The sequence below is a fragment of the Lagopus leucura genome, unplaced genomic scaffold (assembly GCF_019238085.1).
Source record: "Lagopus leucura isolate 7727_CA_CO unplaced genomic scaffold, USGS_WTPT01 Super-Scaffold_100159, whole genome shotgun sequence".
Taxonomy (NCBI): Eukaryota; Metazoa; Chordata; class Aves; order Galliformes; family Phasianidae; genus Lagopus; species Lagopus leucura.
Window position 1 is genome coordinate 24,623,260 of NW_024962335.1, and position 26,945 is coordinate 24,650,204.

The following is a 26,945-nucleotide window of genomic DNA, read 5'->3' on the forward strand; positions in this document are numbered from 1 at the left end:
TGATGCAGTCATTCCTACCACAGGCTTTGTCTATGTGATGCAAGCAATGTGTAGATGTAGTAACTGAAAAGGGTGCAAATGGTGCAACACCATGAAAACAGAGGCAGTGCCTGGCTGTATTCAATGGAAAGCATTCAGAAACCTTAGGGAGAAAATGTTCTGTACTGAAGGTTTGGGTCTGAACTAGTCAGTAGGGTTTTCTGTTGTTTTTCTAGACTCTTGGCTGGACTCATTTGGAGTGGCCCTTCTCCAAAAAAAATGTTATGCTGTTTCCATGGGATACATAACAAATTTTTTACTTTTTTCAGTATCTGATAATCCTATTTCCTTGTATGCCAGGGCATCTTACTATGTATTCCTACTATATTTTTGATCCATCAGCCAAAAACCCATGCATGTAAACACTCTGTGTGTAAAATATATGAACAACCTTTTGAGTTTAGTAGCAAATTAATTCCCTAAAGACATAAAGCCTGTCTCAAAGATGCTTTGTTTGCTGAATATATAGGGTTCAGTAAGATGTATGCTAGAGAAAAATACCTAAGGTATAGAACAAAATGCAAGCTGGTACCGAAAAATCTGAAGGATTAATGACATTTGCCTTGCTTCTGATACAGTACTCATTCTCATCAGCTTCAGTTAAGAAACTGGCTGTCTTGATGTTCATTGTCTGCACACTTCATTGCCAATCCTGGTGGCCTTGGTGACATAGAAAGCAACGATGAAGTGTAATTCGTCAGGTCTATGTACTGATCTTTAGCTAAAGAAAACTGTTTCATCTCAAATCACCCTGGCAAATCTTGATGTAGAACTAGCAGGAAAAATTGTGTAATGAACTGAAGCCCCCTTTGAACAGGAAATAGGATCATGCAGCATACAAACCAAGCTGCAAGACTTCACTTTTACTGTTCCACATGTAGACAAGCATTTGATACCGCACAAGCAATACTGTAAGCTAATGTTTTATTTCTGGACTCTAATGTGAGAAGTGGAAGATAGACAACTTGAACTCTTGGAGCTGTATTTTGAGCAAAGACAAATACCTGGAAGGGAATTCAACCGAATCATAAGATTCAGTTTGATGTCAGAACAAAGGAAATATTCTAGAATAGTCCCTGAGTTTGAAGTTAATGCTGTCCCTTCTTATGCCAGAATGACTTCCTTGTCTTCTGGGAATGTCAACACAACTCTTTGCAGACATACCTGGCTGTCACTGCAACGAGCAGAAGCAGCATTAGGTTTAATAAACTTCAATTCTGCACATCTTCCCTACCGTAACTATGGCTGCCAATCTAGCACATACGCAGACAGTAATGCCGATGGAAAGTCTCTTTGCCAGCACAATAGATTTTATTTCATCTGGCTTAAGCTGTACTGACAAAATCTGGAGCAGGGTATTTGTGTAGCACTTGTTACTAGTAGATCTTCACACTTAGAGTAAAAGTAGAGAAGCTTTTGGACTTGCTCCTTGCTTTGTAGTGATCTGACTAGTTTTGTCCACAGTCCTGGCTCTTGGAACGAGCACTCCTAACTGTCAGTGCCTGATGCTTACAGGCAGGCTTTATCTTGACAACTTCCTTCATTTTCATAGGGAAGAGGCAACAGGTATACATATAAGGGCTAATAAATATCACTGGAATAATTACATTAAGATGTTCCCTCTCAGCGATAGCGTTCTCTGAGCCAGAAACTACAAGGGAGAGCTATTTCAGATGACTGCTTTGGTGCCAATGGGAAAAACATAGGGAGAGAGTTTAAAATGGACTAAGAGAAAAAACATTGTCTTTAAATCAACTTGCTGAGTATCCTGCATTCCATTATGAAACAATTTCTAGCCTCCAATATTTTTAAAGCAACCATGTGAGCTTGCCCCTTGCCATGTAAAGAGAAGGATGTTCTTCTATTGCAAGCCAACACACTCAGCTCTTCCCAGAAGGCTCCTGGCCTATTCCTGGGTGAGGAATAGAGTGCCAACTCTGAACACCACTAATTCAACTCCCTGCTCCAAGGCAGCTCCAAATGAGCATTACTGTCATTGCTGGTGGTCTGGCTTACTAAGTCTCAGTGTGCATTGCTGGTTTTGCAGCAACAAAAATTTGTAGTATAGTAGGCTGTAGACTGGACTGTTCACTAAAGATCCATGGATGCTGATCTGCTCTTTGGCAGAAACATGCTCACAGAATGGTTAGGGTTGGAAGGGATCTCAAGGATCGTGAATCTCCAACCCCCCTGCCACATGCAGGGCTACCAACCTCCCTGTTTAATGCTAGACCAGGCTGCCCAGGGCCCCATCCAACCTGGCCTTGAACACCTCCGGGGACAGGGCATCCACAACCTCTCTGGGCAGCCTGTTCCAGCACCTCACCACTCCCTCTGTAAAGAACTTCCCCCTGACATCCAACCTAAATTTTCCCTCCTTCAACTTAAAGCCATTTCCCCTTATCCTGCTGTTATCAACCCTTCCAAAGAGTTGATTCCCCACCCTTCCGTAGGCTCCCTTTAGGTACTGAAAGGCTGCAATGAGGTCACCCTGCAGCCTTCTTTTCTCCAGGCTGAACAAGTCCAGCTCCCTGATCACCTTTGTGGCTCTCCTCTGCACACTCTCCAACAGTTCTCTGTCTTTCTTGTACTGGGGGCTCCAGACCTGGACACAGTACTCCGGATGGGGCCTCATGAGAGCAGAGTAGAGGGGGACAATCACCTCCCTGTCCCTGCTGGCCAGCCCTCTTCTGATGGAGACCAGGATACCATCTGCTTTCTGAGCTGATGCTCAAATAGGGAATACAAGCAAGCTATGTGTGAGAGTATGGAAATCTTCCTGTGTAGGAAGCATTCAGCATACTTCTCTCCTAGAAAAGTAATGTCTGACAGCACTGAGGTTCATTCTCTAAATTGCACAGAGTTCCTAGTCGCCTCTGAATTGCACAGAGTTCCCAGTTGCGTAAGTTCCAGTTAGTTTCTCTGTTTGTTGTGCTTGAATAGTTTATTCTTTGGGCTGCAATGAAGTTAGCTCAGGTCAGCATATCCCAGCTACAGGTAGACTGGTGCATCTGCGGATCTTGGGAAAATGTGTCACAAATAAGGTGGGAGGAACTGCAGGAACACTCTGACGTGTTCTGTGGGGGATACTAAAAGCACCTGGTTGCCCTAAGAAGAAGAAACCAGAGCTGAAGGTTCCTTGTATCCTGGTGTCTTTAAGATTCCTCCCACAGAACATAATCTTTTGAGTGCCCTGTGAATAGACAGGAAATTTGACTTTGAGGATAATGGAAGAGATGTACCGACAAGATGGGAACTGTATTTAAAGGAGCATTTAAAGTTAAGCCCAGCATTATAGGCAGCACTGCCGATAGATTATTTTTTGAATTCAAGTAAATGATTTTGGTATTGAAATATATTAAGAAAGACAAATTAGAGGCCAAGGAGGTAGACAACAGTAAAAGTAATTTCATCCTCTTCCTCATAGTAAATGAATTTCCTCAGCAAAACTAAATATACAGTGCTCTATACCCTATATGCTGATGCATCTTTTATCTCATCCAAAAACATTTCTACATAATTATAACCCAAGTTGAAATGCTCATGTGTGGTGCCTCCCACTGCTGTGATACCTAGATATCTTACAAGCAGGAAAGCATTTACCTTCCCAGGCTTTGTTGAAATAAAGATATAGTGTAATAATCGTGTTGGAGGTGTGAAGTGACTGACCTAATGTTGCACAACAAATCTGTAACAGATGGGAGACTGAGGTCACTAGCTTTCACAGTGAGGTATCTATTTATCCCTGAATGGTAATGGTGTTGTCATTGACCCAATTTGTTTATGTTTGTGAGGCAAATTAGGACAGACACTACCTAATCCCATTTTCTTTGCACTAGCTGCTTCATGTGTGTAGTGTTTCCCAGCTAAAGGAGCAACTCTAAAGCACAATTTAACTTTGAAACTGCATCGATAAATGCCCAGTTAACCTCCTGGCTACCTGTTCTCCTTATGGCAGTTGAAGACTTAGGAAATCATCCATTCTTTAGCTAAACTCCTCTAAGGGCTACGTTGCATCTTCCATGGGCTAACCTGTAAGCATGAGGCTATTGCAACAGAGCAGCTAAGAAGCTAGAATGTGAAATTACTGCCTTCCCCACAAACAACTATTGTGTCAGCTTCACTGAGTGTTGTGTAGCACCTCAACACAAAGTTATTTGTAGATATGAAGAGGGAGGAAAAAAAAAATCAACCCTTCAGTTTGGCTCAAATCCTTGATTTAGTCTTGTACCCAACTAAGATGGCAAACATGTCTCCAAAATTGGTGGCTCATAATACAAGCAAATGGTTTTGTGCAGACATAGTTTGTCACTTTTGTATAGATTACTTTTCATAAAAATGTTTTGTAAGAAAAGTAACCAAGCAAACTCTTCAAAGGATATACGCTCAGGGGAAGCTCTTTGCACTTAAAGACAAACGTTCTCCTGAGTCATAACTACATTTAGTTTCCATATGTTAGAAAAGGAAGAGAAAGAGGTTATGGTGTAAATGAAATAAAAGGTTCCTCTAGTGAAAAAAAAAAAAATATCAGATGAGCAGTTGCTCCTTTAGGCATCTGCTTGTAAGAATATGCCAGACAAAAACTTTGCTTCCATATGGCGCTCTGCAAGCAAGGCACTCTTTAGTATACAAATATCGACTGACTTCTTGCACATCTTTTTTGTTTGACGGAAAGTAAATATTAGATACCATCCTCTAATCTCTGCTGGAAGTTCTGGTTCTACGCAATAAAAGAGGAACTAGGAAATAAAGAGGTATATTCTTTAACGGCTGGGCAACACCGAGGTAGCAAACAAGACCACAAAAGGACTGAACTATTATCAATAATCTTCCCATTTCTTGCAGCTCTCACTAGATACAGGACTTCTCACACTGAAACCAGGCTTGCTTTAAGCAAAGCATCATTTAGCTTGGAAACTGTATTGATGTACTCGCTGTACATCCAGATAACCTCCTAGTTACCTGTGCTCCTTAGCGTGCTTGGGGATTTAGGCAAATTGTTTATCTTGCAACTGAACTTCGAAAACTAAGTCCCTTGTGCTTGGCTGCACACCTTGCTTGAGTGACCTAATGTCTGGCTTTAATTGGGATGAATAAAACCCTTTTAACAGAGGGATCTAGGCTACGAAGGATGTGTATTCAGGTTGGTGAAGCCCTGACTAACGGCAGCAGACACTGAGAATCTCACCTTTGTTGGAAAGCCCTTGTAGATGTACATTCAGCCAGTCTGATTATGAAGAAGTTTGAAGAGATACTAAATAGCTGTTGTCCGAAACCTCATACCAGAAAGAAAATAGAATCTTAATAACAATTAACTGAAAAAGAAATGAATTTAAAAAACTGAAACCTCCTTTTTTTTGGCAGTAGTAATAGCATATGTTCAGAGCAGAGATTAGCCCCAACCTGATGATATTTGGAAAAGTGGAGCAAATAAGTAAAAGGATACCTTACATTAAAAAACATAGATGAAATTACTGCATTGCCAATGTGAACTGTTCTCTTGTAGCACAAGAGCATAGGAAATGCACTTCGGTTAAGGCTAGCAGTCCATCTTAGCCAAGCACTAAGATGCCTCCTCTGTGGTGGAAGCAAGAGGAAATCCTACCTAGGGAGAGCCCAAAAGCTTGGCTGCTGTTTGTGATTTGCTTCCCTCCTTGAGAACTGTTGTATTAGGAATGCTACAGGGCACGTTCCTGTCCACCACTCTCAAAATCAATTTGTGGGTCTCTTATTCATGAGTTGGATTCATAAATCCTTTTTGAGTTTGTTGATAGTTTTAAAATTCCTGCAGCTAGACACATTCTGTCAAAAAATGCTTGTATCTGAAGCCAGTCTTACATTAATTTTTATCAAGTAGCCTTTAGTTCTCATACTGTAAGATGTGATGAAGTCTGTGTTCATTGTAACCAGAACTGTCATAGTCGCCCTGATCTGATCATACCTTCCCTTTAAAATTTCCTTCTCAATTAGGGAGCTTCATTTTTTTCAGTTTCTGACTGCAAAGCTACTGTTATTTCCCCTTGATTCCTACCCCTGTCCTATCTGCCTTGACTGCAAAGCCTAATTCGGTCATAAATGAACATCTCTTTGACTCTGGACTACTGAGAGAGCTCTCTGCTGTAGAAGCACTTGCAGAACTATGCCTTACAGGGTGCAAGAATTCCCCTCAAGCCTCCCCTTCCCTTGTTCCTTAACTTCCCGGGGAATTCTCCCTAGATTATATATGTTTTGTAGCTATATAGCCTTTTCTGATCAAGGACTACAGTGTTTTGCTGAGACTGATTAAACTCTTTTTCTTTGTATTCCTTGTATCTCAATACAGGACGATAAGCCAAGAATCTGAGAAAGATGGAAATTTTCTCAAGGTTATATGATAAGTAGCAGTAGAGCAAAGAACAGACACTAGAAAACTAGGACCAAAGAAAGCCTCCTGTCATCCAATGCTCCCTGTGGTTCATTTTGTAATTGAACTTTATACCATTTTAAGGCAACATTACTTCAAAGCTTTATGCCATCCTGACTTCAAGCTTAGACATGGGATTAGTTCAGGCTGCTAATTAGCTACTGGTGTAGATAGTTACATGTATATGCAAACTTGCCTGAATGAAAGTCAGATTATGATTCTCTGAGTCAAAACAAGGCAAGGATGTGCTCCCTTCTCAGATCATAGGAAGAAAATGACTAAGTACTCTGTATCAGATCAGTAAAGCAATTACCTTTTTTCATTTCTAAAAAAAAAATTTAAGCACAGGGCTCAGAAGTTTTAAAGGACTTCTCAAGACCACCAAAATTCTTCGTTTTTTAATACTAAATACAGAAAGGCATTAAGAAAACTCTTCCAAATTTTTTGCTGTGAAAATGTTTTAAAGGCCTAGGAATTGGAAAATGAAGGAATCTTGACTGTCCTGACTAATAAATGACAATTCAGCATTCAAGCTTTCATGTGCTTAGTTTCTGGGTCTGTGCAACTGATCTTCCACATGTTAGTAGAGCATAAAATAATGTGACATTCTGGATCTGCAGACAGCTCCTGTATCTTTGCTTAAGATCTGATTGTTATCACTCCCTGTGGGCGCAAAATTTAGGTGCCTCAGGTCAATATAAACATTGGCTTCACGCCCCTGCAAGCCATAGTGGAAACAGTGAATCAATACAGGTTTGAGCAAAGCAGAGTTTTCAGCAGGAAAAGGCTGACATGGAGGTGTCCTGTCTGGAAGGACACGTACCCAAGGAAAGCAGCAGGGCCCTAAGGCCGTTCAGCGAGGGACACTTTGGAGGAGAGTGAAAGGAAATAGGTGAGAGGGAAGCAGAGAAAGCATAGCACAAACTGCCTTTGTAACAACTGTAGAAGGCCTAAGCAAGAGACAGACCCTCAAACTGAAACATATGGGGACAAATGCTGGAGGGAAGTTCTGCTTCACATACCAGACATGCTAGGCAACAGTCGGAATGATTAACTTAACACTTGGATAGACCATTGATGCTGCCCTATAAATAGGTCTTAGCTAAGTTTTTAGTTCCACATACTTAAGGGCTTAAGTAAACAAAGGTACAGTTTAATTAAGATATCATGGCACAAGGGATCAAGAACTACATACCAACCTATGCCTTTTTTTTCCTGACTTTTGCCTTAGTACTGCACAAACAAAACCCTTGATCTGGATAAACTCCTAGAAGTTGAGGTTCTTCTCCAAAAATTACTTGATTCTCAAGAGCCTGCAAAGTTGGCTTTATTCTCAATAGGACAGCACATTTTCCTTCTAGTAATTTCAAGCAGGGTGGAAAAAGTATGTTGAAGTGGAAATTAGAGAGTGGTGGAACTGAGGAGGGAGAGGAAAACATGGCTTTTAAAAGAAACTGAGCTCAACTAGCTGAGTGACTATGACATTGAGGGTACTGTGAAATGAACTGATTTTCCTACAGTTTCTTTCAGATGAACTGCAGAACACTCATTTCACTCACTGGTTGTATTTGGGTTAAAACACACACAGAGTAGATTGTCATGCTGTAGGCTCTGACTTGAGATAGTTAATGCTGAATATAACCCTTTTTCAGTGTTGAGTTGTACACCCATCTGTGTTGTGTCCCTACACAGTATGTTTTCCACATAAATTTCTAGACAAAACTGTGCTAATAGTGTTAAACAGCACCTTTGTCAGTGCTAAATGTGTTGAGCTATGGGAGTGGGATACTTTTCACCCCCAGTCCAATCAAAGCCACTAAAATTCCATCAGATGAGCTTAATGTATAAGATTCATTACATTGCTACTCTTGCTGCTGTGAAGCTGGCTATAAAATCATCCAAAAGCTAAATAACAGTGTGCTGCCAAGCTGATGTGATTGCCAATGCGCTAAATGCACTATCCTCATCTACTGAGATGGCACAACTGGAGTCTGAAACTCAACAGAAGTGCCTTTCCTGCTGTTAGTGTAAATCTTGTAGGAGACACTTGAGTTATCTGGTAGCTTAAAGAATCACTAAACCACTTAAATCACTTAAAGAAGCAAGCACCTAGTTTGGGTCAACACCTAGAATTAATGAAATGCCCATATAATGGCAGCTGGGCTTGCAACTGCATGCATGCTTTCAGGTCTTGCAACTGCTTTTTAGGCTGCTCGCTGGCCTCTTCTGAATGTTGCATTCCAGCCCTGCACTAAAAAAGCCTCTTTCAGATAAATTAAAAAAAAAAAAAAATCACTGAGGCCACGAGAAACCAATCTCTCAGTTGAAATGAGCGGAAAAACATGGTTCTAGGTGACATCCTTATTTCTAAGTTGGAGAGAGATGAATTTGAAGGTTGGACTATTCAGTTGAAAAGGAACTGGTTGAGTGGTCACAGCCAGAGGGTTGTGGTTAATGACTCTATGTCCAGCTGGAGCTGGTGATGAGTCGTGCCTCCCAGGGGTCTGTCTTGGGACCAATGTTCTTCAGCATCTTTACCAGTGACCTGGATAGTGAGACTGAGTGCACCCTCAGCAAGTTTGCTGATGACACCAAGGTGAGTTGTACACTTGAAACAATAGAAGGGGGTGATGCCCTCCAAAAGACCTGATCAAGCTTGAGAAGTGAGCCCATAAGAACTTAATGAGGTTCACCAAGGCCAAGTAAAAAGTGTTGCATTTGTGTTGTGGCTATCTCAGATATGTGTACAGACTGTGATAAGAACCTATTGAGAGCAGTCCTGCAGAGGAGGACTTGGGAGCTCTGGTGGATGAAAAGCGGGACATGAGCCAGCAGTGTGCGACTGCAGCCTAGAAGGCCAATTATAATCTGAGCTGCACCAAAAGAGAGATCACCAGCAGTGCAAAGGAGATAATCATCCTTCTCTACTTTGCCCACCTGTAGTACAGTATCCAGGCCTAGGGCCTCAAGCACAAGAAAGAAGTGGAGCAGGTTCAGACACGGGCCATGAGGATGCCTGGAGTGCCTCTCCTATGAAGAAACGTTGAGGGAGATGGCCTTCTTCAGTGTGGAGAAGGCTCTGGGGAAACCTCATCATGGCCTTCCAGTGTTTAAATGGACCTCATAACAGGATGAAGACTGACTTTTCACAGGGTCTGATGGTGCTAGGACATTCTAGCATTCTGGTTATGCTGGATATAAAAGAAGAGCATAGAAGTGCAGGCTTGCCACTGTTGATATGCCAACCCTCTTTGTTGTGTGTTGAGTTCCTGCTCGGAGGAGTAGTGATACTGTAATACCTATGTAAAGCAGCTGCAAGAATATTTTTCCATATAGACACAATCCACTTTTCCCTGACATTGTTCTTGCAGAATTAGTTCTGCAAGCATTTAAAAAATAAACAACAAAAGCAGTCTTGCTTCCAGCTCCACCTGTCAGACTGAAACCTGAGGCTCAGCCTGACAGACGACACTTCAGAGAAAGCAGTGCAGCAGCTGCCCTGCTTTCACTTACTGAACTCAGCATTTTGAGGCAGCAGTACTGATTAGATTCTTACTAAATATGTGACCCTGATGTTCTGCGTGCTAATAACTTTGGTGTCTCGTCATTATGCTAAGTATGGAACCTCTCAATGAGCCATCCCCTTCTTCTACTGCCATTTGAGACAAGGAGTATGATATCGCTGTTGCTCACACTTAGTGACTTTTTGCTGATCATCTCTTTTCTGTCTCAGGATAAAGAGCACTCTACTAAAGGCTTATTAATCTAGGAGATGAAGGCCAGTAGATTATGGTAAGGCTCCATTTCTGTAACAGAAAAATCTTACAACATTCTGATAGTGATAGTTTAAACCACATTAACAGCAGCAAGAGTCCTTGGTCAGAGGAGTCAGGCTGTAGACTGATCTGGAGATGCCCGAGTTGAACTCCAGCCACACACAGGCTATTAGCTTGGTATCAGTTTCTCCACACCTCTGCGTGCTCGCTCCCAGTACACGAAATACGTGCTACTGAACAGGACTACTGCAAGGGAATGTCACTACTGTGCTATTTGCAGTGTCTTGCTCTTGTGAGGCAGGGGTAGAAAAGAGCTCTGAACTACAGCTTTATCACATTTACAGCAAATGCCCTAAATTCTGAATGGGAAACAATGCAGCACCTGTGATTGGGAAGGAAATAACAATTTTTTTTCTGGGGCCTACTGCCCTTATACTGCCCTTACACTGCCCTTACAATACTTGCTTTTCAATGGTCCTTTGCCTCTGAATTTGTTACACAACTCTCTGAGGAAGTTTGCTAGTGCTGGTTGGCTGGATTCCCCTGGCTCCTGCTTTCCTGCTTGGGAAGTGCCACAGTGGGGCAGTAGGATGCAGTCTGTGGAACAACTGACCCAGCTTTCCAAACACTTGCTCCAAAGAAATAAAAATGTGCTTTTCCATTGACTTTCACAGAATTTGGATTGATCCCTAGATGTCTGTCAGTACTTCTTAATTGTGGAAATGCTGCTATGGAAACCAAGTAAAGATGGCAATTCAGAAGAGACCAAAATTTTTTTCTGGAGGGGGAAAAAACTAACATTTCACTGCAAATCACTGCAAGTTATCCTTGATAAGAAGTCTTGTTCAAGACCATGGCTATAAGCTGAGGCAACACAATCTTAAGAGATTAAAAATAAGCAAACAAAATTTAGAAAATGCCTACTTTCTCACCCTTCACTCAGTAAATGTTTTGAAACCTCAATTTTTCAGTTCTCCCAGAGCTGTTTCTGACTCTGGAGGACCTCCTCTAAACAGCGACATCCCTAACAGATTATGAAGAAGAAAACAGTGCAGGGAAGTAGAACCAACAAACAGCAGTTCAGACTGTTTGAAACCAAGTGTTACCTGCTTATCAGCCTCCTCCTGTCTGAGGGACGCAGCACTTGTTCAGGGTGCTGCAAGATTTAGTCTAACATTTTGTGCCATCTTGAATTAATTTATGTCTTTAATTTCCAATAATTTCCTTCTAAAACTTCTGAATTTAGGTTCCCACCCTCTTCTTGTGTGCAGGATCTCCTCTGTGCCAGCCCTTAGTTTCTTCTTCGCTGTGCTTTCAAATATTCCACCCCACCCAGAGGTAAAAATATTCATGTTGGCATGAGTCAGCAGAAAGCTCTGTATCTTCGTTCATGAATCTGCATATGAATTTACAGAAGAGCTTGTGTCTGTATTCTGCTATTCCACCTACTCCTGTTAATCCCTGTATTTGCAAATAAGCCACTGCTGTACAAATTATGCTATTGATTTTAATGAGTCCAAATGCGTGAAATTTGCTAGTTCTCATCAACACCCTGGTAGCAAAATTCAAACACTGACTCAGCTAATGTTTTCATCTTAGTGCCATAAAGTTATGCGTATTTATTTTATTTAACATAAGTAATTTAAATTTGCTTTTCCTTAATACCATAAAGAGATTTCAGAACTGTACTATGAAAACCATTTGCTTTACAAAATGAAGACAAGGCTCCATATGTCTAACTAGCATATAGGAATAATGGGATAAATAGAATGCAAACTCTGTTCAGAATAGTGGTCCAGAGGACAGGAGTGTGATCTTTAGAAGTGAGATTTAGCTCAAGGGAAAAAGTGGAGAAAAAAATGTAATTAAGCACAAGGAAAAAAAAAGTTATGATCAACAAAATAATATTTTTCAATTTAAGAAGAGTTACTGCACCCTTGTAATGAAGGACATAAAATGGTTGCCACTGGGGAACAGAATCCTGAGGGGTTCATGACTTACCTAAAATTGGATGAGCTCTGCTGCAAGAGAGCACTGCAATGACTTTCTAAGAGTAGAGAAATTTCATATATGCATCTCATGTTTCTGCCATTCAGAGTTTCTCTGGGTCATTTAATATTGAGCTGTTGTAGCAAGTGCATGCTACCTGTGTGACAATATTTAGGCAACAGAGTTCTTTCAAATGTGCAAGCTGAGGGAGTGATATGACTTGGCTTCTGGAAATACAGCTGGCTTAAGTTCTTCTACAGTAGGGGGATAAATAACACTGTTATTTTACTACTTCTGTGTGCCAGAAATCTTCAGGATGATAGGGTTTATTTTTATTTTTTTTAGAATTAGCGGTTAGGACATCGTGCTGAGGTTATGAGATTATCTGAACATGTCCCAGTATTTCATCAAAATCCTTGAGTGATGTGATGAGTATAGGAAGACAATTAATATCATTGCCTCCAACACAATCTCCTATCCTGTGCCAAAAGACAACCTAACTGATGAAGCTCAGTAGTAATGGTTATCCTTCATGTGAGAGGTATAGGGATAAACTGAAGATAAAATAGTTACTGTACAAGAGGCAGTCCTCTCTAGCATAGTGATTCAACAGTGCCATGCACTTCTCTTCTTCCATCACTTTAAATAACCAAGCTGAAAGCCAATAGTCCAAGCAGTCTGATTCTAGGAATTAAACCTGGGTCTCTTGGGTCAAGCACCACCTTGCTGGTCAGAGAGCTCACAGCCCAGTAGGAAAGTAGGCTTGAATTTGTCTGAAGGCAGAGAAAAACTTATGTATTAACCTTAAAACAAAGAAAACAAAAACAAAACAAAATAAATAAATAAATAAAAACCACAACAAGCAAGCAAAAAAACCTACCAAACCCCACTGTGTTATTTTGATCCCCAAATGCATGGGAGACCTCTCCAGGATCATCTCTAAGGCAACTCAGAAACTGTGTAGGTCTCTTTTATGGAAGAGGCTCTTGTGCTAAACTACTCCTGCTGAGTTAGCACACTGTTAGATACCCTGAGCTTCCTGTGCTCATGACAGCCTTGGAAACTCCTCTTTTCTGAGCAGAACAATTTAGGATCTGAAAGTACTTTTGCAATCAGCAGGATTCTGAAGTGCCACATGAAATATATCTTTAGAATGTCACAGAAACACGTAACACTGACTCCTTAAAGTCAACCATTAAAGCAAACAGAGCAATCCTGGAATTGCATAATGATTTATTGATTTTAACAAACCATTATGTCAGTCTGCCCATGCTGTAAACTGTAAAGACTGTCTTCACTGTGCTGTCTTGTTATCCATAAAACACAAAAGCATTTTAACCTTTGCCAAGAGTGATAGCATTAATGGTAATGAAAAGAAAATGACAATTCACAATCAAGCTTGCAAACGTTTTAATTGTGAATGTATTTCCATAAGCCTTGTTCTGGCACCTGCTCTAAGGCATTCTATCCTCCATACCTTTTTGAAAAACGTGAATGTCAGTTACATACTGTACAGAACCTGGAAATAAGATCTAAGGTGGCAACGTACTGCTTCGATTTGGATGTGAAGATCACTCTTTGCAGCCCGTACTCATCCATACTGCAGCATTTTGACACAAAAAACAATACTTACAGCACTACAACGTGCAGCCAAGATTCTCAAACTTGAGAATACTAAAATTTTCACAGGCAAAACAATTTCAGGTGATTAAAAATCTTTTAGAAACAGAGCTAATATGAAGTGAGATATAAGACATGGTGCCTGAAAATAGTCCTTATGATAGTGAATCTTTGCTCAGCTGGGTCTAGAGATTTCCTGCAGGTAAACTATGACGCTTCCTATCTGCAAGGTGCTGAAACTTAAGAAACTCCTGTAGGTTCATTCTGCATTTTCCATGGTCTGTCCCTTGCCTCACATTTACTGAGCACTATGTGAACTGCCTTCCACCATGGTGCTGCTGAGTCAAAGCTCAGAAGTCTCATGCTAGATCATAAGTCTGAGAAATAAGAAAGCTTGTAAAGAAAACAGTCATACTAACTATGTTTAAAATAGCTAGTTCTCATGCTTAGCAAAGTGATTATCAAGAATGTGTGGTGGGAGATAGACTGATTTAATTACACTGAACACTAATGAAAGAAGTTTCTCGTGTAAGATGCACTTATTTGAGATTTCCATGGGACACTGAGCATTCATTACAGGCAAGATGTTCATTTTATTGCTTCATTTCAGTGAGACAGCACCACTGGTAAAAGGAAAAGGACAGGTGTGTCTATCCCTCACTGTGGATCTAAACCATTCAGTCAGGTTAGTCCCTTCTTTTTAAGCCTGGATAGCTTTTTGCATCTTTTTGTCTTACCAGTACAGCTCATTAATCAATCTTTCCTCCATTGGCACTTAATAGGGAAAATTTTGATTTACATGTTTTCCATGGAACTGGATGTCCTTTTGTTCAGTTTCAGTTATTTTCCTTCACTTGCCTCTGGCTGGATTATTCACAGCCCTTCCTTTCGTCACAAAGTCATCAACAGGACATGACTAGGCTGCCCAGAGAAGCTGTAGGTCCCCATCCCTGGAGGCACTCAAAGCCAGGTTGGATGGGGCCCTAAGCAGCCTATGCTGCTGGGTGGCAGCCCTGCCCATGCCAGTGGAATTAGAACTGGGTGGACTTTGAGGTCCTTTCCAACCCAAGCCATTCTGTGACATATGAATATTTGTCAACTGAAATGTAGTAAGCTGTGCTCTGGATAAAGCTGTCTCTTGTCCTCAACCTTTCTGGCTACAGTTTTTCAGAAGCAGGTCTCCTGCTCTCAGGATTGTGCATCTACATAGGAAAATTGCCATTTTCCCAGTTCTTGTCATTTGATCAGCAAGGTAAACCTAAATAACAGAATAGCAGGAATGGATGTCAGGGCATACTTGCGAAGATACAAATTGGAAGAGCTTTCGATCCATTTTAGTTAATTTGTTGACCACAAACAGGAAACAAGGCAATTTCCCCAGCAACTGTTGTGGCAAAGGGAGAAGTGCTTGTGTTGGCACAGCAAAGCAAAGAAGTTGGTAGCCCCCTTCACATTCCCTGTTTTGAGAACAAACTTGTTTGGATCCTCAGCTGCAGTAAGCAGGCATCCGTTGCCAGAACAAGTGGAAGACCATGAGGCCTTGAAGGACCTCTCTCTAAACAGATACATATATAAACAAGGATGCTGAAGTTCTTCTCTATTCCTCTTTGATAATCTTTTGTGACCCAACATGCTCTCTTCAGATAAGGCAAAGTTTTCTTATTTGAAGATAAATTTCCTAGAATTTTGCCTGGCAATTGATCTAGGAGATACAGACTTGTGGAACACGCTCACGCTGTGGATCACTGTGAGATTATTTCATGTCAGAATTCAGCTTGGAGCAGAACTAATTGCAGTGTATGTAACCTCGAGCATCCAGTTGGGTTAAGCAGTAGTGCTTGGCGTCACTGATTCTGCCACTGAGTTTGGTTAATACAAAGTGTTTGTTTTGGCAGGTGATACTTCATGCCCCACTTTTTGCAGAGTGTGAAGGTTTTTGTTGTTTCTTTTTCCTGCTGCTGCTCCCCATGGGTCTAATACCACATTCTTCTGTGGTGACTCTTCAATACATTTTTATTTATTCTGCAGCTCTATTTCAGTGAAGAAATAAATAGTCTGCTCTAATTTTTTGGCTTCTATGTTCTTTCTTGCACTTTTCTGCTCTGAATGTAGGATTCAAAAGTTCTCACTTGTAAAGCTCCTCAGGGGCATGGGTCAATAACTGTGTGGGTTAGGAAAAGATCACAGTCGACAGCTCTCTATAACTGGAATCTGCTGTTGTGGGGAGTGGGATTTTTGTTTCCCATGGCAGGCATGGGGATAAGCCACTGACAAAACACCATGGGCCTTGCTGTTCTAGCAGAGAAGGTCTCCTGAATAGGGTTTTCCAACATTGACAGGTTATGTTCCAGCTGTATATTTAGAACTGGATAGCAAATAATGTGCTGTGTGAAAGGTAGAGAGAAGGTCTGTTATGCTTGTGGTCCTGTAGGTCAAAATGAAAGTAAGCCTTGCTGGATGAGAAGTGAAAAACAGGATTGCCAATTTTGCTTAAATACACCTTTTGAAAATACACATTCTCCATGCCTTATTTCATGCTGTAATTAATGATGAGCCACAAAGATGCACAGAGATGCAGTGGGGCTCACACCCTGCAGAATGGCTGCCTGTCTGGGAGCCGCTACATGCTGGGTGTCTGCAGGCCTGGCCACAAGATGAACCATAGAAGGAAGCTCTGGCAGTGCACATGGACAAAATCCCCTTGGTGACTAAAGGCTATCAGGCTCCTTCTTCCTTCACCTCGGCTTCTATATTGGCCACTTGAGGATAGTCACAGTGGCATGCTTTGCAGAAGGGTCACGGTGCTGGCCCTTGTTCCCACAGCCTGCTGGAAAGCTGAAGTACTGTTCAAGTGCTAAAGAAATTTATTCCCTGGGAAAGAGTATCCTGTGTGCTCCCTGATTGCATCCTCCCAGCCTGAAAACTTTTCAAGCTGTCTATCTAAACAGTTCCCATATGATAATGCCTCACCACCTCAGGCTTCTGCTTTTGCTTGTCTTCAGCTTCCCTTCTGCTGACCCGAGTGGCAGCAGCAAATCAACCTGTGAATACCCAGAGCTTCGTGTGCTTTCAAAGCTAGGCTTGATGTTTTCAACGTATTCTCTCATTTTCCTGCATGCAGTCTACTGTCTAACATTTCTGGAAAGGCAGCCTGTGACTCCAGCCAATTTCTATGGCATTTTAAAGCCACACATATGTTTAATATATCTACTACTTCCTTCCCCAGGGCTTCATGCTTCTCTTGCCATTCATCTTTTCATGCTATATGCATAGAATGAGTTATCTACAGAGTCACTACTGTAATATATGGCACTTCTCAACACCTACATGGCAAATGCATTAAAACTCTAACAGCCTCTGCCTGACTCCACCAGTGTGAATGCTCTACCTGGTGAGAAACAACCAGAAAAAGTACTTTTCCCATTCAGAATTTTATGAAAAGGCTATAGAAGCAGATGTCCTTTCTCAGTTATTTTTCTGACTCTGGGAAGAGGTATGAGTCAGTGTAATGCAGGGGAGCTGGCTGAATCTGAAGCAAATGGACAGAAATGCTGGTTGAATCAGCCGTAGCTTTGTCACACATGTGAAGCTGACCCTCCCACTGAGAGCTGGCTGCAAAGAGCACAGAAGTAAGTGACAGACCTTTTCTCAAACTGACAGGGCTCCAGACAAAGCCACAGCTCACTTGCCCCAAGCAGCCTTGCATTATTTCCCCACACACTCCTGTTCACCACAGTGTAGGAGCCCCTGCCAGGGGTGTGCTAACAACATGTAAACCTTCAGGCAACAGCAGGTAGTGACAGCACTGTAACCACAGCTCAGCTGAACCCTAAAGCACTTTGTTGTCCTCCCAGTTCTAGGCATAAAGATATATGCAGAAAAAAAAAAAAGTCTGCTTGGGAAATACAGACTTCTTTCTATTGTTGTTCTGCTAGGTGAATGTACCCACTTCTATGACTGAGGTTAGTTATGTAAAGTCACACGCTTTACTCCCTCAAGCTGTATGAAATTGGCTTTGTATAACAAGTCTCTGAAGCAGTCAAAGCTGGGAGCATCCCAAAAAAATCAGGCTAGAGAACGGTTTCTAAGACAGCAGGAACCTCTTCAGAGTGGCTGTCCTGTGCCACATCACTGCTGCCAGGTCAGTTCATCTGGATCTCATGCCCTGAACCACTGCTGTTTACTGGCAATGTCAGTAAACAGTAGTGGAGGAGCTGGAGATAAGAAATAGAGATTGGAAGAAGCAGTACATGAGAGAAGGTTGAAAAGACAGCTGTAAGCACAAAAAGTCAACTGTAAAGTACAATGCAGAGGAGTTTGTACACAGGAATCAAGGAACGGGTATTAGGACAGGCAAGATGAGAGGAAAGGGTGTGGGCTGAGGGGAAGTGAAGGAAAAAGTATATGCCAAGCAAGAGATAAGCAGGGAATGCAGACACTGAGAAGTAAGGAATCAACTTGGGGAAGGGTGAACTTAGAATTTCTGAAAAGAAGAATTAGGTTCAGCAGTCTGGGAGTTGTCAGTGTGTTCAGTGATTCTGTGGTGAATTGCAGACTGATCAAAGCACTGCCATGCTTCACAGTAATCTGGCAAAGGATGCCTCAGACTCCACTAGGAAGGTCTTCTGTTGCCTTTGCCAGTGACTACTGGAGACAGAAGTGGGCAAGATGACTATCTGACCAAGGCAAGCACTGCAGGAGGTGGTTGAGCGCAGCTTAGAGAGAAAGCAGTACAGCACATAAAAATCCTGAAACCTGGCATTCCTTCCCCAGCAATCAAACTGCAGGCTATATTTAGCCCAACCTAAGCAGAAACAAAGAACAGCAGGAGTAGGCTTAGCTCGAACAGCTGCCACCAGCTGCTCAGAGGGGATGCAGGTAGGGCCAATGTCAGATGTAGTTAAATGAGATGGAACGGGGAACACAGATATGCTTGAATGAACAACGCTGGCTTTTGGTTAGAATTTCTAGGTTTTATTATTTCATGGTTAGCCAAAAAGGAGATCAAATGTCAAGCAAAGCAGAGTATGAATGCTTCTTACATCAAGGGCAAGACTACAGTGAAGCACAGAGAGAGAAGCAGAGGAAAGGGAGGAGGCAACAGGTACAAGCAAACCATCTTGCCCATTACAGTAAATGTGTTTGTATCTAGCCCAGGTTGCTGGTGTTAGAACTGAAGAGAATGGAGAAGAAGCAACAACTGCAGCTTTGAGAAAGTCCATAACAGACTGGCTGACGAACAACTGCTGACCAGATGTTCATATCTGTGTGGTATCACTAGTGTGACTTCTCCAAGAAACATATCAGGGGTGCTTGTGGGTACCACTGATCCCAGTAGTGCCCTCTGCTTCATTAATGTACCTCCTGCCCAGCCCTCAAACCAGAGGTACTGGGGCTACTCCAAAAGTAGCTCTTGTCCTTGTCAGCATGGCTAGGACCACACATTCATGGGTGACAGTGGCCTATATGTTTGATTCACAAACCCCGAGCTCACTCCCCAGTACAGGCATCAGTGTCATCCACTGAATAGGAGGGTAGATAGGTCATGTTACTGCAACTAGTTGTTTGCAGTATTACTTGCTTCTAAACATGTGATTGTGTGCTTGACGATGAGAAAGCATCCCAAAATCTCACCCAGTGTGAGCTAGTTACTGGTATGTTTCCACTATTAGGTACACACAAACAACTACTTTCAACAAACGCACCTTTGAATAAGCTATGTAAAACCAGAGGTAGTAAAAAGTGGGATTGTTTAACGAGTACTTTACCAATGAGAAGTCCTAGGGGACAGTTAATACAGTGGGCATTAAACTTGAGCAATGAACAATCACTTACGTGTCTGGTTGCCACTGCCAGTCTTAAGAATACACACACACACAAAAAGAAAAGCCATTTCATCTACTTTATCAGTGTATTAAAAAATAAGTAAATCCATAAATTCCCTTTCCACTCACTTTCCTGTATTTCAGATGCACCTTTATTACAATAATCCTCCTGGGATACATGAGTTGGTATAGCATGAAGTTCAAAGCTTTTGTGGTAGTTTTCCTTGCCTTATGAGCAGAGCTGCAAGCTCACTGACTAATCGCTCCTTAATAGCTCATGTTTCCTCCTCAAAAGTCACTGAAATGAAACTGGTGAGGGAAAACTGCTGCAGGGATTTGTGAAGTAGAATATTACTTTGAAATGGGCTTCTTTCCCAGTAACCCATGCAGTTTTTTGAAAAAAGGAATTCAGTTCAGGCACTGCAGTTGGAAGTGATCCTCAGAGGTAAATTTCAAATACACTCCCAGATAATGAAAACAAAATACAGATTTGTTTTAGGTGTCTCTCACTTGGCTGTTGCTCACATTTGTTCTGTAGGAACTTTTAAATCTAGGTATCTTTCTCCAGGTATTTTCCCCATCCTGGGTTAGACAAGGAATATAGGATAGGACAACACAGAAATCTGTTCACAACATTTCCAACGGACACTAGAAAGACTGAGGCTGGTGAAACCTTCATTTCTGTGGTGGGACTGTCTCTTTGCAGATGCTATTTGCTGATGCCACTTTATCAATCATCCCTTTGCACAAAAGCAAAGAACTGAGCCTTTACTGCATCTAAAGATGACAGCAGCCCTGTGTTTTAGGCACCTTATTCAACAAGAAAAGGGTTTCTGTAGCTGCAGATAAGCAGGCACATATTTGCCAGGGAGCTGGTGGAGGTTTTAGCATTTTCCATCCTGTTCAAGCAGCAGTAGAAGCCATATGTATTTCCATGTCACATAGCAGAGCTGCAGCTGCACAGACTGCCCAGACAGATGAGAAGTGCATCTGCCCGTGGCTGAGCGCACTGCACCATTCATGCAAACACACAAACTTGAAGTGTTTAGCCTGGCACATACTGAGCAAAAAATCAAGTTGGAAAGCACATGCCACAGCTGGACATTCTCTCTTTTTTGGCCAAAATATAAGGGCTTCTAAGCAGAGGTATTTTGAGCATTCACAGTCAACTGAGTTATGAGTTGGAAAAGCATCAGCCATGCTGCTATCCAGTACATGCCCTTCTTTTCTTTCCTAGTTAATACATTTTCACTCCTCTGCAGCTTTCTGGGCACATACTGTACCTTGTGATGACATGAGAGAACAAGGCCTTTAAGTCTTCATTAATTGTTACTTCTATATTTTTAAAAGGAGCTATTTAGGAAATTCTAGCTTTTGTTACCATAGGAATGAAGCCGCAGGATTCAATAGAAGAACAATTTAAATAGCAATGCTTAAGTAATTCACATCAGTTTTAATTCTCCCCTCCCTCCAAGCTCTTCTTGGACATAGAGAAAAGAGCTTAGAAAGCTCTTAGAAAGCTCTTTCCTTCTCAGTGCCACTTGACTCTAGCCCAAATGGGGAGAAGACAGCCTGTTACCTATAGGAGAGCATAGCAGTGCCCCTTTCCACCCACGGGACTCTGCTCCCTCTTCCTGAGTGAAGCAGCAGCAAAGAGCTCCTTGGCACAGAGTTCCTCATCTGTTCTTTTTTCAGCTCATTTAAAGCAACTTTTATTCTCCAAAACTGGGAGAATGAAGCAACCAGTCCCCTGGATAAGAGTGGGTCGAGCTAGAATGCTTGTACCTGGTGAACTTGACCAGGAGAAACTCAAGTTGATTTACAGCTTAGTGCAATTCTGATCTAACTGCCTTAACAGCGCACTCTTAGTTGCCCTTCTGAGTTGGTTTATTTCTCTGTTTCTATTTGAAATGTTTAGGTCTACATTAAATACAAACGCAGGATGGCTGAGTTGATCAGTTAATTCTGCTGGCCTTCTGCTGACAACGGGGAGGCAACGAAAAGGAGGAGAACAGTAAATGCTGACACTCGGACTTGCTGTTCCCTGGTTTGTTTTCAAAACCTTTGAACTATGGAAACTTGATAAGAAACAAGAAAGTAGAGAAAAGGTTTATTTTTCTTGGCTTTAACTTCAGGATTCATTCTTTGGGATGCTCTCACTCCTCTGACTTGTGAACAGCATTCTGGTTGGGAACATTGGGTTAGCAGCTCCCTCCCGGGTGAGAGAGTTGGATTAATCGAAAGGGAGTACTTGCAGAACAAGGAGCCTTGCACCTTATTAAACAGATGTGTAGCATTAATAACAAGATTAGGATGTTCACTGCCTCTCAGTATGGGTAACAACTAAACTGACTTTCGTGGTGCATGAAGGACAGTTATAATTCTCCATGCGTCCCATCCCAGCACAATACTTATTTCATCATAACTGCTTTGATTCACTGATCCAAAGACCTACTCTGGAACTGGGAAAGGAATTACAGTACGTGTTTGTAACTTCACAGATGCTGTGAAGTGGTGAAGCCACTTACAGATTAAGGACCAAATGCCTGGCTCTTCCTCAGCAAGCAAAGATGAGCCAAGAAAACAGGCCAGCAACCATATTTTGGCATGACTATCCAGCAATTACAGTGACTTTATTTATCACCCAGTGTCTCCTTTTCATCATACATATCCAGTCTGGTCCATTGTCCCGTCTTGCATTCTTGCTTCTACAGTCTGGCTTATCTTTCAGCTGTCTGGCCAAGCCAATGCTAGAAACCTATGGCCACAGGACACTGTCTCTACAATGCATCACAAACTCCTGTCATTGATAGGAAATTACATGGAGACTCTAAAAAAATACATTAATATAGTAGGATACTTAACTGCCAAACCCAGCTATCTGGAGATTACTTAGTGTGCAGCTCTGCTTTCAACAAAGGTCTAACAGTTTCCATGTTGCTACTGTTGACTACAACCAAATAGGTACTTTCAGACACCACCACTGCCAGCCCCCCACTTACTGCGCTGGAATTGGCTGAGTTGTTTAACTGGATCCTTTTATGGGAACATACAAGAGAGTTTTTCATAGATGGAAATTCTGGGATGCAGTTGCTGCTCTGTAGGGGTGCCTGATAATGCTCCAGAGCTTCCCCAACCCCTTAAATTCACCTTTGTTGTGCTGCCCACATATTTGTGCCTTCATTTCCACACAGCTTCACATGCGTGGTCACAGTTAAAAAGAGGAGACCTTAGTCATATTTTATGTAACTCCTCTCTGCATCTTAAAGGAAAAGAGAAAAAAAAAAAAAAGTGAAAAGGGACTCTGAAACTAGGATGTTTAATAGATTTGCATTAAAAACAATCTCCCACTCAGTTTCAGGACTACATGACAACATTTCTAACATAAAATTGTGGTTTAGTGAAATCTGTTTAAAAAAAAAAAAGATACAACAGATAAAAATGAAAGGTTTTTGTTGATCTTTTGCTGGTGAGGCATTTTAACCTAATTGGCAGCTTTGCATTCTTAAATATAAGTTCTCAGATGGCCAGGGTTATCAGAGCACAAGTCTAGGAAGAGTGGCTGAGAGAACTGGGATTTAGTCTGGAGAAGAGGAGGCTCAGGGGAGACCTCATTGCTCTCTATAACTCCCTGGAAGGAGGTTGTGGCAAAGTGGAGGTTGGCCTCTTCTCCCAGGTAACAGCAACTGGACAAGAGGGAATGGCCTCAAGTTGCACCAGGGAAAGCTGTGTTGAAATGAAGGCACAAATACGTGGGCAGCACAACAAAGGTGAATTTAAGGGGGTGGGGAGGCTCTGCAGCATTACCAGGCACCCCTATACCCAGTTTGGATATTAGAAACAATTTTTTTCTCACAAAGAGTGATGTTGCAATGGAACAGGCTGCCCAGGGCGGTGGTGGAGTGCTCATCCCTGGAGGTGTTCAAGAAACACACAGATGTTGTACTAAGGGACATGGTTTAGTGCGCAATATTGATAGTAGGCAGACGGTCGAACTAGATGACCTCAGTGGTTGTTTCCAACCTTAATGATTCTATGATCAGGATGCAGGGACATTTTTAGTACTTCAGTTTTCCTGAAAATGTTTCAAGGTCCCCTTGCATTGTTTTGAATCCACCCAAAAGACTGGACAACCACTGAAACCATGAACCAAGTACAAGTTGAACCAAAGGAACCACTAAAGTTACTTGCTAAACTTGGAGGGAGCAGCAAAATACAGCAGCAGATTTATTAAAGTGTTTCCAGTTCATAAGGTATGTGGGAAGAAGGTGTGGCAGAAGTGAGAGCAACAGGAGAGAAGGCACGGTTTAAACGTATCCCAGTGTATTAACAGCATTCCCTCAGGTATTTTATTCAAACAGGTAGAATTTAATCTGTGCTGGCTTTGTGTAAGTGGTGTAATCTCTAATGACCTCTGCCTCATATACGCCTTTTTTCCTGAAGGCTGACAGAACTCTTTCACTGATAGCGTTCTGCTAAAAGACCTTCGGGGTAAGCATACTTTCATAAACTGCTTCCCAAGTTAACTAAACCATAATAAGCAGCTTGCGGGACACAACCTCGACACTTCCAACATAAAAGTGACCTTGGGGAAATGGAGCTGGCTGTCAGCACTTGGGAGTCAGCCTAATGCTCTTAAAAGTAGGTCCTAATCCTGGCTTCTCTAGTGCAGGTTTCTCTCATGTAAGCAACACCTTACAATTCCCAAGCTGGCACAGGAGCATGAGTGGCCTGAATCTTCCTGTTTTTTCATCTTTGTGGTGCAAGGACACGTGAGAGTGGTCCTTGAGGTGCCAAGTTAATGCAGCACCATCAAACTGCCTGAAGAAGCATGCAACCCCTAGCATTGCGCTCATTTATCTCACTGAGGAAAAGGCTGTCTACAGAAAAGGATTTTTCACATTTATGCCTCCCCCTTGTGTTTCTACAATATGAACTCTCCAGGCTTTGCTTATTTCTCAAATGGTCTCTCTCAAAGCAAACTTAACACATCACATTTCTTGATTTCTTGGTAAATATGTAAACCTAAGAGAACTCTCAAAACAAAGATCCTTTGAGGTGTCAAACTGAAAATGCTCCACTGAAATAAACACAAATTACAGCAATAAACACCTATCAGAAGCCATCCAACACTTAACAGAGAATCTGATCCTGGACAGATTGCAATATAGATAATGTAAATAAGAAACATAAAACCTTAATATAGCACAGGTTTTGAAGGGACAACTTGAATAATACTCATTCCCTCAGTTCCCGTGGAAAAGAGGAATCTTGCCTTAATGAGAAGTAGGATGGAGTCAGGGTGTGAAGTTTTCTGTTTTCTATCTTAAAGCAATGAACGTACTTTAATTTTGGACAATCTGGAGACAATAGTGTAAAACGCAAGGGAGGGAAGCCCTGGCCTTATCCTGACCTCTCTGACAAGACTAAGTTCACAGCTGTCCTATCGCACAAAGAGTTTGCACGGTGCTGCACAGAGGGAGCAAAAAGTTACCTGCTGACAAGCAGAAGGAAAAGCAGACAGCAGACATACCTGATTTGCCCACGCCAGCTCGACCAAAGATCGCCAGCTTCACTTCTGCACTCTTAGCCATGCTGGAGGAACAGAGTGTCAACAAATTCACTTGATGATCAAAACTGAAGCAGAAGCAGCGTTCCCCAGATCCTGTCTTCGGCTTCACCGTGTCATCGTGACGTCAGTGCAGAGCCTGGGGATGAACACCACGAGCATGGAGCTACAAGGAGCCAGGCGCTTCCTCACCACTCCCCCGTGTGATTTATAAGTCATGCCAACGGTGCTGCACTCCAGCCTTAAGCACTGCACTAACACCACTGACACATTTGGCACCGTTAAGTAAAACCTACCTTAAGCTTTCCAGCTCTTGCTGTTTGTTTCCTGCTGGCATTGTAATGCTGACAAAGGTACCTATTCAACCTGAAGTATCTGCCTCGGGGCTCCAGGTAGGGCTCCTTATTCTTTTTGCCTCTGTGGGCTGCAATTGTTTGTACCTGCCTTAACTCTGATGCTTTAGTTTTTTGTTTAAAAGCTACAACCATTCACCAGCAACGCCTGCAGACAGTTGATCTGTCCTCAAGCCCTCAAATTCCAGAAAGGTTTCAATTACTCAGCAGCAGTTGTTTAAAACCTCTGAGCACTTGTACCTTGCCCCTTCTCCTAAACAAATCAGTGACCAAGAGTTCTCCAGTGCTCCTTCTTTGAGCTGCCTCAGCTCACACACACACACACACACACATTAGGCAAAGCAATGGGGTTAGACAGAGGATGCCAGATACCTGGCAACACGCTTCCAGCAGGCCCCATGGGAATAAATGGCTTTGCTGCATGACCTTGAGCAAGTCACCTGCTCCTTCCTCGCCACCTTCATTTCTCAGAGCTGGGCAGTAATGTACTTATCGCTGCCTGTCCTCCTAACGCGCTCTCGGACATCGAGCAAAACACGGCATCGGTGACCCTCAGCCCCGAGCAAAACCTCGAGCGCTCAGTCTGCCTTTACAACCGCGGAGAACTTTACCGTTATGAAGGTTAGTCGCTGTGCTAGAATGCCCAGGTTAGCCGTTAATTCTTACAGCGACAAAGCAAACTCTCGCTTACTATTACCTGCTCCGAAGCCAGGCACAGCCCGTCACCCACTGGGGCAGTGGGAAAGAGACACGGGGCTCTCCCTCCCCCGAGCGCTCCCGCTCGCCGCTCCGGGACCCTCCGCTCCCGGGCTGCGCTGCGGCACGTCTCGCCGCGTCCCGCCGGCGGCTGTAGCGGCTGTACGATCATGCACAGCTTCACCACCGCCCGCCTGAGACTCCGGGGTGCTCCGCTCCCCGCCGGGGTCCTGGCAGGTGCCGCCCAGCCCGGTCCCGCCGCTCCCCGGCTCCGCGCGCCCCACGCCGCAGCCGCCCACTCGGCGCTCACCTCTTTGCGGTGCCGGGCTGCGCCGTGGCGCTCAACGAGGGAGGCGCGGCCGGGCCCGGCCCCGGGCGCTCCCGCCGGAGGCAGCGGCCGCACAATGCGGACACCCCGCCCGCCCGGCGGCGGCGGCGGCTCCCGCGGCGCACTCAGCCCGCGGCGCTGCAGCGCCCCCTGCCGATCCCACGGCGCCTCTGCGAGACCGTCTCCAGTGCTGCCTTTCCTTCCCTCTTAGCGCTCACCAGTACCTCCCTGCACCCCGTATAAAGGTATAAAGTCAGGCAGTCTCTCCCGGTCCTTAGGACAAAACAGCAAAGTGAAAGTGAGGCCGTTTCTCCAAACGGCCTTCTGTCAGCACCGGCTCTTCATTT

At 43.0% G+C, this 26,945-nt stretch overlaps 1 protein-coding gene across 2 annotated transcripts in view; it reads right to left on the bottom strand.

The window, feature by feature from the left end:
* RERG (RAS like estrogen regulated growth inhibitor) overlaps positions 1-26,643 on the bottom strand; it is a 103,553-nt gene extending 76,910 nt beyond the window's left edge. Inside the window, exons 1-2 of one of the 2 annotated variants that reach the window (XM_042890453.1) lie at positions 26,581-26,643; positions 25,186-25,360 (exon numbers count right to left, since the gene is read on the bottom strand). In XM_042890453.1, the coding sequence (XP_042746387.1) occupies positions 25,186-25,246 (61 nt within the window). In that variant the 5' untranslated portion in view covers positions 25,247-25,360; positions 26,581-26,643. Of the gene's footprint in view, positions 1-25,185; positions 25,361-26,271; positions 26,378-26,580 lie in introns of those variants that run through there. The other variant, XM_042890454.1, reaches the window with a different exon arrangement.
* Positions 26,644-26,945: the final 302 nt, after the last annotated feature.